The sequence below is a fragment of the Macaca fascicularis genome, chromosome 2, assembly GCF_037993035.2.
Source record: "Macaca fascicularis isolate 582-1 chromosome 2, T2T-MFA8v1.1".
Lineage (NCBI taxonomy): Eukaryota > Metazoa > Chordata > Mammalia > Primates > Cercopithecidae > Macaca > Macaca fascicularis.
In genome coordinates this window covers 120,155,938-120,168,731 of record NC_088376.1, presented here as the reverse complement: position 1 = coordinate 120,168,731, position 12,794 = coordinate 120,155,938, and the positions used below count along the sequence as shown (strand labels likewise).

The window sequence follows — 12,794 nt, the reverse complement described above, 5'->3', positions numbered from 1 at the left end:
GAACTGGTGGCTCACGTCTGTAATCCCCGCTTTGGGACGCCAGGGTGGGTGGATTACTTGAGGTCAGGCGTTTGAGACCAGCCTGGCCAACATGGCAAAACCCCATTTCTAATAAAAAAAAAAAAAAAAAAAATACAAAAATTAGCTGAGCATGGTGGCGGGTGCCTGTGATCCCAGCTACTCAGGATGCTGAGGCACGAGAATCACTTGAAACTGGGAGGTGAAGGTTGCAGTGCAACTGCATTGCAGCCTGCGTGAGAGTGAAGTTCTCTCTCAAAAAACAAACAAAAAATTCATTAGTAAGCATTATCCTGATAACGAGAAATGAGGAATAAACCAAGTACCAGTCGGGATTGATTATAAGAGGGCACATGCATACAATGGACCAAATGACCTTTAGCAATCATGTTGTGGAAGAATATTTCATGACAAAGGAAAGGGTTCACAATATGTTAAATGAAAAATGAAGGACACAGATTAACAGTGGTTACCACTGGATGGTGTGATTGTGGGTGGGTTTTCTTATTCTTTGTATCTCTGGTATTTTCTATATTGCTTTACAATGAGTAGTGTTACATAAGCAGAGGGTTTTAAATGTAAGGTTACACACAACAGACACTCAGCAAGTGTTCAAGGTACCCAGTGGTTACTAGGTGGCTGGGGCCACTGGTCTCAGAATCCCACCTTTGACCCTGGTTGTGCCTTCTCCTGTGGCTGCTTTCCCTGAAGGTGCTACCCAACCCCTTGTCCCAGCCCCTCTCCATTGCTTTTCTGCCTGGTGTCAGACATAGCTCATCCTCTGCCCATCCAGGTGGGGGTCTCTTGCAGAAACCCTGGCTTCCCCAGTTGATGATTCTGTGAAATAACTGCCCTGATCCCACACTAGCCTGTTCTTTTTGTTGTTGTTGTTGTTGTTTGAGATACGTTTCTCTCTGTTAGCCCAGATTGGAGTGCAGTGGTGTGAACATGGCTTACTGCAACCCCAAACTGGGTTCAAGCAATCCTCCTGCCTTAGCCTCCCGAGTAGCTGGGACTACAGGAACATACCACCATGCTGAGCTAATTTTTAAATTTTTGGTAAAGACAGGGATCTCACTTTGTTGCCCAGGCTGGTCTTAAACTCCTGGCTTCAAGTGGTCCTCCCACCTTGGCCTCCCAAAGTGCTGGGATTACAGGTGTGAGCCACCGCACATGGCCTTCTCATCCTGTCTTGTAGTTCGGGGAGAGGCAACTGAACTTAAGAATGGGCCCTTATGAATAAACTGACTATTTCAAGGAGAAAAGATGACTGACCATCAGAGGCTTCTGGAGTCTTCACCAGTTTCCAAACTCTGTGGATAGACACCCACATTTCCTGCCTATCCTCTCACTCCATAAAGGACTGTCTTTGGGTGTATCATCTCTCCTCCCGACAGACTCTCAGTCTGAGTCTAGGAACAAAGTCCTCCCCAACCCTAAGCCCACGTTAGGGCCAAGCACAGCATGGATGGGAGAGGGTGGGAGAGCTGCACATAGAAACCTTGTGGGTTAAATTGCTGTGTTGCTAATCTAAATATCCTACTTGCAGATGTGTCCTGCTTTCCAGAAACCCTGAATTATAAAACAGAGGAAGTCAAGGCAGTTGCCTTTAGTAATAATAAAAAGGCACATTGCCTTTAGCTGTGTACAGGAGACTCACTTGCCGCATCATCTCTCACTCAGCAGCCAGTGTGATGTCTTCAAACTGTGGCTCACATCCCATCATGCCTCTGTCTGAACCTTTAGGTGGACAAGGTCTAATGTCTCACTTTGGCCATCAAGGTTCCTCCAGCCTCTTTCTCCCCTTACCTCCCCTGTCCATGGTCCATGGACTTCCAGCAGTGTGACCTGTGTTCTGCCTGGGCCAGTGCTTCTTCCAGGTGTCTGTCACCACATCCTGCTCTCTTGCTGCCCGGTGAGGGGTCAGTTGACTGTCTCCTTCATCAGCTCATAAGCTCCATGAGGTCAGGGACTGTCTGTCTCGGTATCTGGGGACAGTCACTACTGTCCCCAGAGCCTAGCACAGTGTGTGGCATGTAGTAGATGCTCAAATAATTGTTAAATTGAATCTAATGCAAAGAAAACTTTTCTCTGACAAACCTGCCTGAGTAGAACACCAGGTGTTGGCTGGTGGATCTGAAGCCACTGCTGAGCTCAGATGAGGGAGCAGGCACTTCAGAGACAGGAGAAGCCCTTTGCTTAATAAATGTAATTACTTGATAAACACGGCTGGTTGTCGTAGGGATCTTCTGCATTAGGGAGTAAGGAGAATGACAAAAGGTTCTTGGGGAAAAGACTGAGGACTAGGGGTCTGGACACAGGAGTTGTCCTTGGAAATGGAGTACTGGGGAGAGTGTGTTCCCTGAACAGGAAACTGGTGGGTCACAATGCATTGGGTCTGGGGTCAAGCTGTAGTGGAATGAAGTTGCAGCTGTTGGAATAGAAGTTGGTTTGCTCAAGATGCCCAGTTTCTGGCCCAAAAGGTGGGCTGTAGGCCAGGAAGAGGCCACCCAGCACTGCGGGGCTGAGCACTGGCAACAGAAGGCAGAGGTTGCTATGAAGTAAATCTGGAAGATCTGCATCCCAGCTGCTGCTGTCACGACAGGTGGCCTCCCAGGGAGCTCTCAACCCTCACCCCCTTCCTGCACCTGGGCAAGAGCCTTAGTACCTTGGGCTGATGCTCTTTCCTCTGTAAACAGGGGGCCAGACTGTGATCCTCTGGCTCTGGGGGCTGGCTTCACCTCGCTAAGCTTCGATTTCTTCATTTGAGAAGCGGGCCCGCACAGGCTGTCGTGAATGTTAATTTCGATCAAGCACCTAAAATGCACTGCCGGCACATGGGGGCAACTGATGAATTTTTCATTTTTAGCATCGGGGTTTACATTTTCTTAAGAGCCCAGTAACGACAGTCTAGGGCATTCTTTATTTCTGATTTTAAGAGGTGATGAGGACCGTAGGCGTTCATCTGTTGAATGAATGAATGCCTGCAGAAACTCGTTTTATTTAGAGTCCCATGTTGATTTCCGCATGCACGACCCAGGCTCCTCACTTTCAGGCTCGGCGTCCACCTACAAGCCGGCGATTCCTGAGAGCCTACAGTGCGCCCGGATTCACGCAGCTCGTTCTCATTCTCACCTCCACCATCGAGGAAAGTGAGGCTTGGGCAAGATCTGACACGCCCAAGATCTGCCCAGCGGTGGGGGTGGGAGCTCCGCGTGCAGGCTCTGGCCCTGGACCGCTAGGGCAGCCCCTACCACCCCCGCACGAGAGTCCCCTCCCACTAGGGTACCCGGCCCTCGACCCACCCTCGGGGTTTCCGCGGCGCGTTCTCTGGCGGGACAGCTGGAGCCAGAGGCAGGGCTGTTTACTCCTCCGACTCGGTTAATTCTCTCAGCCTCAGTCTGATTTAGGTGGCGGCGGGGGAGGGATGTCCTGGGGTCTCCGCTCTCCTCTTTCTAGCCTTCCCGTAGACCTAGGCCGTGCATGGGGAGCTGGAGTGTCGAGCGGTGGCCGGGCGTGGCCACGTCCTAGTCCTGCGTCGCCCGGCTTCGGCGCCCGCGGGGGTCCCCGGCCCGCCTCCCGCCCACGTGGCCGGCCCGGCCTCCCCGCCCCCGGCCCCGCCCCGCCCAGGGGATCCGCCGCCGCCTCCGCGGTGAGTTCTCCAGCCTGGAGAGGCCGAACTAGCGCGGGGGCCGAGGTGAGTGCGGGCAGCAGCCGGGAACCCCGCTCCCCGGCTAGACCCTTCCCGGCTGGACACCCCCTTGGTGGGACACCCCCGCTAGATCTCCCGGAGTGAGACCCTCTTCCGGGCTGGTTCCTCCTTTGCCCCGGTCCCGGAGCTGGACCCCCGCCACTCCCACCTCCGAGTTACCCCGCCAGGTCTCGGCGCCCCCGGCGGGACCTGAGCGCTCCCTGGTCTAGGGTACGTCCAGCGCACGGGGGCGCACTGGGCGCAGTGCAAGTGGGCAGTGCCACCGCCAACCTCGACCAGTCGTCGCTCCTGCTGGGGACCCTGACTCTGGTCCCCGGGTAGCCCCTTGAGCGAAAATTCCCGGAGCCACTTCCTGGGAGGGAGGCGCCACCTGTCCTGGGACGCGCCCCTTTCGCCCAACTTTCTTCTCCAGCCTGGCGGGGCACTCGCAGGTCAGCGTCGCGTTGCGCGCTGCTGGTGGCGGCTCACAGGGCTGCGGGTCACTTCGCGGCGGGCGAGCCGGACTCAGGGCGCTCCGGGCGGCGGGCACCGTCCCAGCCTGCCTGAGGCCCTTGTCCCGGCGGCTGCATCTTTTAAACCGAGCGGCCAGAAGATCCAGAGATAGGACGCCAGGGTGGCGGACGCCAAGGGGTTAAGGTCAGCGTGGGTGCCTCGCAGCCAGAGACGGGTGAGCGTTTTCTGAGGCCGACTGAGCCGAGTGGAAACGGGTTCCCATGGGCTTTGCGGTGGTGGAGAGCTGCTTTTGCACTATCAGCGGCCCCATCACGCGCTTGAATGTTGCGGAAACAGAGCGCCTTGTTCCTAGAGGACTCGGGTTGCTGGATTTACTGCCTGTCCCAGGCTTGCTTCCCGCACTGGGCGAGGACGTGGGAATTGCCAGACGGTAGTTGACCTGAATGTACCGGTAGAAACTTATTTTTAAGCGTTTCATGCACTACCCAGGTATAACCACTTTCTTCCCTGGGGTGTGGAGGAGGAGAGCTTCGCTGGATCTTTGTCTTAGCTGTGTAGTCCTGGGCAAGTTACTTCACTTACCTATGCCTCAGTTTTCTCATCTGTAAGGTGGGGATGAAAATAGTACAAACCTTAAAGACTTGTATAGGGATAAAGTGCTTAAAATACTGACTGGGGCAGGATAAATCCTCTGTGTTAGCTGCTCTTGTGATTATTATCACTGACATCTAACAGCGCGTACACAGCCCTAGCTTCTCAATGAGGTGGGTCTGCAGGCTGTTGCTCCTTCCCCTTCTTCTGGTAAGGAGCTGGTGGTGTTTACACAGGAGCCATGGTGTTCTCTTCCGCCCTGGGAAATTTGAGCTTTGCTGTAATACTTCCTGTGGCTAACCAGCCTTGTGCAAAGTATATCTCAGAATGTGGAATTAGAGATGAACTTTGTCAAGGACTCTGTTGGGAAGTGGGGTCTTGGATCTTCTTTGGAAGCTCTGGGGTGCGATTGGATGTTTGCCTCTTGTTGGCGGGGGGAGGGTGGGTAGATTTCACTTGATTCTTTTAGGCCTTGGGTCCCCTGACAGGCTGATATTGTCTAGTCTCTGTGAGTGCGGGAGTCTCTTTCAGGGTCCGGGGACCTGATCTTGTCTTCTTCTCCCGCATTCATTCATCTCTAGCAGATTGCTCCCTCCATCTGTAGAGTTCTCCTGGGCTGCACCCGTTTAGTATCTTCTTGGAAATTTAGTTTCTGTCTTCTGAACTCCACAGATAAGAGCTCTGTACCTGGAGCCCCAGGGAATGTCCTGAAATATACATGAGGCACAGTTATTTTTCCAGAAGTTTCCCCTTACATTGTATTCTCCATGAGGCCTGTAAGTGGACTCTGAACTTCTGGTAGGAAAGTGAAGGTTCTTGCCCCCGTTACATCTCAATTCCCTGCAAATTGGGGGCTGCCCTTGTTCACCCTCCCAGAACGCACTTTTCAGTAGGCAATACAGGTCAGCCTTGACTTGGTCAATTAGGGGAAAGAGACGCAGGCTGTGAGATTAGGCACTGTTGGCCTGTGGTGAGACCTTTAGGCTGGGATGCAATTCATGAACGTTTGAGTTCAAGTTTTCAGAAGACTTCTGAGGGCCTTTGCACTTGCTGTTCCCTCAACCTAGCATGCTTTTCCATCACTTCTTCCATGCTGGGCTCTTTCTTGCCCTTTTGCCCAGATGTCTCCCCTGTACAGATGGTTCTTCTGACTACTCTATCCAAAGCAGCCCCTCCCCCATTAGTTTCTATCACATTCTTTCTTGTATTTTATTCATAGAGCTTGCCTGGGATGATCTTATTCATGCATTGATTTATGGGTTTATTGTGTGCATCCACCCAGGAGAACATAGGATTCAAGAGGGCAGAGGTGTGTTGTCCTGTTCACTACTGACTCCTGGCCCATGGCATATAGCTGGTGCACAATAACTGTCCTGAGTGAATGAACACCCATTGACTGAAGTGAGGCGAGTTTGGAGAGTAGTGAAATGCAAAGGAACTAGTTGCTGGTCGGGAGCTCAGGGTTGAAAGTGACCATGAATGTGGCATACTTTCACCTCCAGATTAAATCACCTCTGCAACATCTCTTCCTAGTTACTGTTTAACCTAAGCTTGAATCCTCTAGGCACAGGGAACTTGTCGCCTCCTGCAATAGCCTGTTCCATTGGAGGAGAGGGAACAGAGAACTATTGAAGGAGAGGGAACAGAGAACCAGATGCAGTCCCTGTACCACTGTGATGAGGACGAGCTGTGGCCTCCTGCATGCTACCGTTCTAGTCCCTCTGGTCTGCTTCGTGTCCTGACCATCCTGCATCCATCAATATCCATCTCTAAAGTTCTCTGCCATAACTAAGGTCCCTGAGCTCCTGACCAGAACTTAGTATGCTGCCCAGTCATGTGTCACCAGAGGGGGTCTGAGGCAAAGAAGCATGAAGCAGAAAGGCCATTGCCATAGTTTAGTAACCCTTCAAGGCCAAGTTCTGTATTGTTCAGGCTCCTGAACTGCACTGGGTTGGAGGTAGGGGTGGGTAGGGGCTTTCTCTCTCTTTTGTTCTTTTCCTGGATTTTTCTGTATCATTCCTTAATTTATTAATGTGACCCTAGCTATATTTAAAAGAAAATTAATCCTTGGACCCATTTTCTTAATGGTTTGTACAAATATTCTTTAATTCATATCACTTCACTTTCACAAGTTGAAACTCAAGTTAAAATGAGATTTTTAATATATAATTCTAATTTATTGAGTCAGTTTCTTCATGGGATATTACTAGCATAATGGGTGGAGTGAGGTCTGCTGTGAAGAGGTTTGGTGACAAGCTTTGCTTTCTTTTTTACTTTGATGAAAATTGTTTATTCAGTTATGAAAATGGGTACACATTTCTTTTTCTTTTTTCTTTTTTAGAGATAGGGTCTTGCTTTCTTAAGAGCCCAGGCTGGCATGCAGTGGCGTGATCTTGACTCACTGCAACATCTGCCTCTCAGGCTCAAGCGATCCTTCCACCTCAGCCTCCCGAGTAACTGGGACTATGGGCATGCACCACCACGCCTAGCTAATTTTTGTAGTTTTTGTAGAGATGGGATTTCACCATGTTGCCCAGGTTGGTCTCGAACACCTGGGCTCAAGTGATCACCTGCCTTGGCCTCCCAAAGTGCTGGGATTACAGGCATGAGTCACTGTGCTGGGCCCATTTTTTTTTTCTTAAAAAAAGAAAAAGAGGACTGGCAAGACTGTTCCTAATTGAGGTCATATTTACACCTATCTTAGCCACTTAGCTCATTTTTTTCATTTATTCAAAAACATTTAGGGAGAGAGGGCTACTCTGTGCCAGGCATTGCCCTGGTACTGACCACACAGCAGTCAAGGAAACTGACAGCATTCCTCCCTTGTGGAGTTTACATCCCAGTGGTGGAGATGGACAGCAGACAACTAGATCAGCAATAAGATGTGAGGGAGAGTGGCCAGTGTAATGGAGATGAAGCCGGGGAAGGAGATCCAGAGTGATGGGATGGAGGCAGAGCTGGCTTTGGTCAGAGAAGGTCTCTGAGGAGATAGCACTGGAGCATAAACCCAGACAAATGAGGGAGCAGCCTCATGGACAATTGCAGGCAACCTCATTCCATGCATATGGAGCCCAAGGTTGTGGTCAAACTCCCCAGTGTGGCCAGTCAACTCTTGAGCACTGGACATGGTCTATCTCACTGCAGAAGGGGAGGGAAAATGAGACAATGTAGGGAGAACTCTCCTCCTGCCCCCCAGGTCCTGGCAGGTGGCTGGAGTAAGATCTTGGCATTGTGTGTTCTGATGGCTTACTAGAAGGTTGGTACCTACCTTTACAGGGTGAGACCTGAGCAATGTGTTCTGAAACTGCCACCTGGGGAATGAGCATGAGCCTAGGGGTCATTGCTGGAGTTATAATCCTGCACATTGTAAGACTTGCTCCACTGCACCTACCCTGGTGGTGGACTCCTTCCTCTTTTGTGTCATTTGATTACCTCACCTCATCACCTAGTGGCACTCACCTAGAGGAAAAGTAGTTACTTAGCAGGCTTTGATAGAAACAACAAAGAGATGAAAATGTATAGGATCGGGGATCAGGAGATGCATGCGTCCCACTCTTTCCATTAATTGATCAATTGATGTCATTTAATACAGTGTAAGGTTCCTAGGGGGCTAAGAGTATGAGATCTGGATTGTGTGACCTTGTGCCAGTAACTTAACCTTTCTGAGTCTTTTTTCCTTCATCTGTGATATTGGGGAAATGGTGCGACAGGGAGGCTTCTTGGAAAAAGTGATATCTGACGAGATGCAGAAAGGGATGGCTATGAGTCACCCCCGGTGGGGGATGGAAGGGAGGGCATAGCATGTGCAAAGGCCCAGACAAAAGCTGCCAGACTCTCAGATGTTGCAGGATTCTCACTGATTACAGCTGTGTGTGTTTGTGTGTGTTGGAGTATACTGTAGAGAGGGACCTGACAAAGCAGCCCTCAATAAATGTCAGTTGGTTTGAACGGCTGTACCCTGTGCCACTGGGCTCAGCACCTATATCCTCATACAGTCTCCACAACCATCCTGTGGCACAGGTCCTCTCATTATCCCCATCTTCCATACCAGGAAATTGAGGTATAGAGTTATAAATAACTTGTTCACAACTGTCTTGCTGTATCAGGAGAGCTGGAGGTGAAGAGGGTCTTCCCAGAAGATTTATTTGGGGTGCAGCGATGTCAAGAGAGATGGCTGTTTGTAAATATCTCTGACAGGTCTCGCTTTGGCGCACATCTCCCTGAAATGTCAGCTCTGGGAGGGCAGAGGCTGCTCCTGGCAGAACATCTGGCCCCTGGCATGAGGCCAGTGCACAGTTGGGTTTTTTGGGATGTTGGGTAGATGACCCAAGGCCTCTGGGTGGCCATGGAACGAGTCTGGAAGAGTCTAGTGCCTTCATTTCCCAGGTGTCTCCTGACTTTTCCAAGGTGGACCCACAAGTCAGGGCAGAACTGGACATGGGGCCCAAGTCAAAACCAAAATGCTCCAGGAAAGGAGGCCAGGGCACTTGGCCGGAGCCAATTCCTAAGGGGCATGCAGCACTCTTGCAGCCTGGTTGCTGAATGCACTGTTCCCATTCACCTTCAGCCACACACCACCAGCAGTCATCCCCGGGTGCTCAAACAGAGCCAAACTCCACAGTCACCCAGATACTGTGGAGGTTTTCCCATGTTCATATCTTTGCTCCTGCTGTTTCTACTCCTTGGAAGCTCTTTATGCTTGTCCACTTTCACAGCTTCCCACGCTACCCAACTCCAGTGGCTTTCTCTCTCTTTCCTTCCCTTTTGGCTAGAAACATAAATAAGAAATCCTGATTATATTCTTATTGAACACAAATGTAAACATATCAGAAGTTGTAGAGTTAAAAGTAATTATAGGTATAATATGCTGAGATTAAAAAAAGAAGTAAAAAATCAAATTCTGCCTTCCCCATCCCAGGCTTGCTTCCAGAGAGTATATTTGTGATCAACTGGGCATAGATTTCTCTTGCTTTTGTTTACTCACACAAGCATGGGTGCCTGTGAGTATCTTTGAAAACCAACACAATGGGCTCATTTTGTATGTATTACTTACCAATGGATTTTGTTTCTTTGTATTTATTTACTTATTTATTTATTTATTTATTTAGAGACGGAGTCTCACTCTGTCACCCTGGCTGGAGTGCACTGGCATGACCTTGGCTCACTGCAACCTCTGCTACCCAGGTTCAAATGATTCTTCTGCTTCAGCCTCCTGAGTAGCTGGGATTATAGGCACCTGTCACTGTGCCTGGCTAATTCTTGTACTTTTTAGTAGAGATGGGGTTTCACCATCTTGGCCAGGCTGGTCTTGAACTCCTGACCTCGTGGTCCACCCACTTTGGCCTCCCAAAGTGCTGGGATTACAGGAGTGAGCCACCATGCCTGGCCTGTTTTTATTTATTTTTATTATTACTATTATTTTTAAGACAGAGTTTTGCTCTGTTGCCCAGGGTGGCATCTCAGCTCACTGCATCCTCTGCCTCCCGGGTTCAAGTGATTCTCGTGCCTCAGCCTCCCTAGTAGCTGGGACTACAGGCATGTGCCATCACACCTGGCGAATTTTTTGTATTTTTAGTAGAGACAGGGTTTTGCCATGTTGCCCAGGCTGGTCTTGAATCCCTGAGCTCAAGCAATTCTCCCGCCTTGGCCTCTTGAAGTGCTGGGATTAGAGACATGAGCCACTGTACCTGGCCTATTTTTTTTTTTTTTAATTCTTTATTTGGCCGGGACAGTGCTAACAACTAATGTTTTCCCATTTAATTATGTCCAAGAGTGTTTTCTTTGTCCATTTGCATTTCTCTTCTCTTTTACCTGCCCTGGCTCTTCCCTTCCCTAGGGAAGAATATACAAACTTCTATGGACATATGGTTTTATTTTTCTTGAATATATATCTAGCAGTGGAATTGCTGGGTATATGGTAACTGTAACATTTTGAGGAACTGCCAAACTGTTTCCAAAGTGGCTGCACCGTTTTACAATCCCATCAGCAGTGCATGAGGTTTCCAGTTTCTCCACATCCTCATCAACACTTGTTATTATCCATCTTTTGATTATTGCCATCCTAAGTGGGTATGAAGTGGCATCTCATTGTGACTTTGATTTGCATTTCCCTGATGGCTAATGATGTTGTGCATTCTTTCATGTGCTTATTGGCCATTTGTGTATCTTCTTTGGAGAAATGTATATTTGGTCTTTTATCCATTTTAAAATTGGATTATATGTCTCTTTATTATTGAGTTGTAAGTGTTCTTTGTGTATTCTGAATTCGGTTCCTTATCAGCTATGATTTTAAAATACTTTTTGACCATTCTGTGGGTTATTTTTTCACTTTCTTGATGGTGTTCTTTGAAGTGCCAGGTTTTAATTTTGGTGAAGTTCAATTTATCTATTTTTCTTGGGTTGCCTATGCTTTTGGTATCATACCTAAGAAACCTTTGCCTAATGCAAGGTCATGAAGACTTATGCCTATATATTCTTTTTTTTTTTTTTTTTTTTTTTTTTGAGATGGAGTTTTGCTCTTTCACCCAGGCTGGAGTACAGTGGCATGATCTCAGCTCACTGCAACCTCCACCTTCCAGTTTCAAATGATTCTCCTGCCTCAGCCTCTTGAGTCGCTGGGACTACAGGTGTGTACCATCACACCCGGCAGATTTTTGTATTTTTAGTAGAGGCAGGGTTTCACCATGTTGGTCAGGTTGGTCTCAAATGCTTGACCTCGTGATCTGCCTGCCTTGACCTCCCAAAGTGCTGGGATTACAAGCATGAGCCACTGCAACTGGCCATATGCCTATATATTCTTATAAGAGTTTTATAGTTTTAGCTCTTAGATTTAGAACTTTGATCGGTTTTGAATTGATGTTTGTATATGGTGTGAGGTAGGGGCCTAGCTTCATTTTTTGCATATGGAAATCCTGTTGTCCCAGAACCATGTGTTGAAAAGACTCTTCTTCCCCATTAAATTGTTTTTTTTTTTTTTTTTTTTTTTTTTTTTGAGACGGAGTCTCGCTCTGTCGCCCAGGCTGGAGTGCAGTGGCGCGATCTCGGCTCACTGCAAGCTCTGCCTCCTGGGTTTACGCCATTCTCCTGCCTCAGCCTCCTGAGTAGCTGGGACTACAGGCGCCCGCCACCGCGCCCGGCTAATTTTTTGTATTTTTAGTAGAGACGGGGTTTCACCGTGGTCTCGATCTCCTGACCTTGTGATCCGCCCACCTCGGCCTCCCGAAGTGCTGGGATTACAGGCGTGAGCCACCACGCCCGGCCCCCATTAAATTGTTTTGATACTCTTGTCAAAAATCAGTTTATTATAAATGTAAGCATTTATTTCTGCATTCTCAATTATAGTCCATTCATCTATATGTCTATCCTTATGCCAGTATGGCTGTCTATACTGTCTTGGCTACTATAGCTTTGTAGTAAGTTTTGAAATCAGGAATTATGAGTCCTCCAACTTTGTCCTTCTTTTTCTTTTTTCTTTTTTTCTTTTTTTGTGAGACAGAGTCTTGCTCTGTCACCCAGGCTGAAGTGCAGTGGTACAATCACTGCTCACTGTGGCCTTGACCTCCTGGGCTCAAGCAATCCTCCCACCTCAACCTCCCAAGTAGCTGAGACTACAGATGTGTGCAACCACACCCAGCTAATTCTTAATTTTTATTTATTTATTTTTTGTAGAGACTGGGTCTGGCTATGTTACCCAGGCTGGTCTCAAACTCCTGGGCTCAAGTAATCCTCCCACCTTGGCCTGCCAAAGTGCTGGGATTGTAGGTGTGAGCCACTGTGCCCAGCCTGTCCTGCTTTTTCTAGATTATTTTGGCCATTCTGGATCTCCCTATGAATTTTAGGATCAGCTTGTTAGTTTCTGCAAAAAGGGACCTGAGATTTTGATAGGGGTTGCATTGACTCTGTAGATCACTTGGGGAGTTTTGCCATCTTAACAATATTAAGTGTGGAACCTGAATTCCTTTTTGCTGGTGGCACTGCTCACTCAGCTTCCCTAGTCATTGAGTCTGCTGAGTAGGCAAAT

General features: G+C 48.7%; 2 protein-coding genes across 12 annotated transcripts in view; one reads left to right on the top strand and one right to left on the bottom strand.

The window, feature by feature from the left end:
• The first annotated feature begins 3,681 nt into the window (after window positions 1-3,681).
• Window positions 3,682-12,794, top strand: part of ARHGEF3 (Rho guanine nucleotide exchange factor 3) — a 347,163-nt gene continuing 338,050 nt past the window's right edge. For 5 of the 11 annotated variants that reach the window (XM_074032546.1, XM_045386029.3, XM_074032549.1 and 2 more), the window contains exon 1: window positions 3,682-3,715. The gene's annotated coding sequence lies outside the window, so the exon portion shown is untranslated. Of the gene's footprint in view, window positions 4,398-12,794 lie in introns of all 11 variants that reach the window. The other 6 variants (XM_074032547.1, XM_065540808.2, XM_074032548.1 and 3 more) reach the window with 2 other exon arrangements.
• Window positions 7,486-9,542, bottom strand: SPATA12 (spermatogenesis associated 12). Its single transcript, XM_015446084.4, has one exon. It carries the CDS (start codon window positions 9,211-9,213, stop codon window positions 8,635-8,637), a length of 579 nt encoding a protein of 192 aa, XP_015301570.1. The 5' UTR covers window positions 9,214-9,542; the 3' UTR covers window positions 7,486-8,634.

What these genes read in the sequence shown, in the direction of transcription:
- SPATA12 (XM_015446084.4), bottom strand. Translation starts at nt 9,213, where the DNA reads ATGTCCAGTTCTGCCCTGACTTGTGGGTCCACCTTGGAAAAGTCAGGA.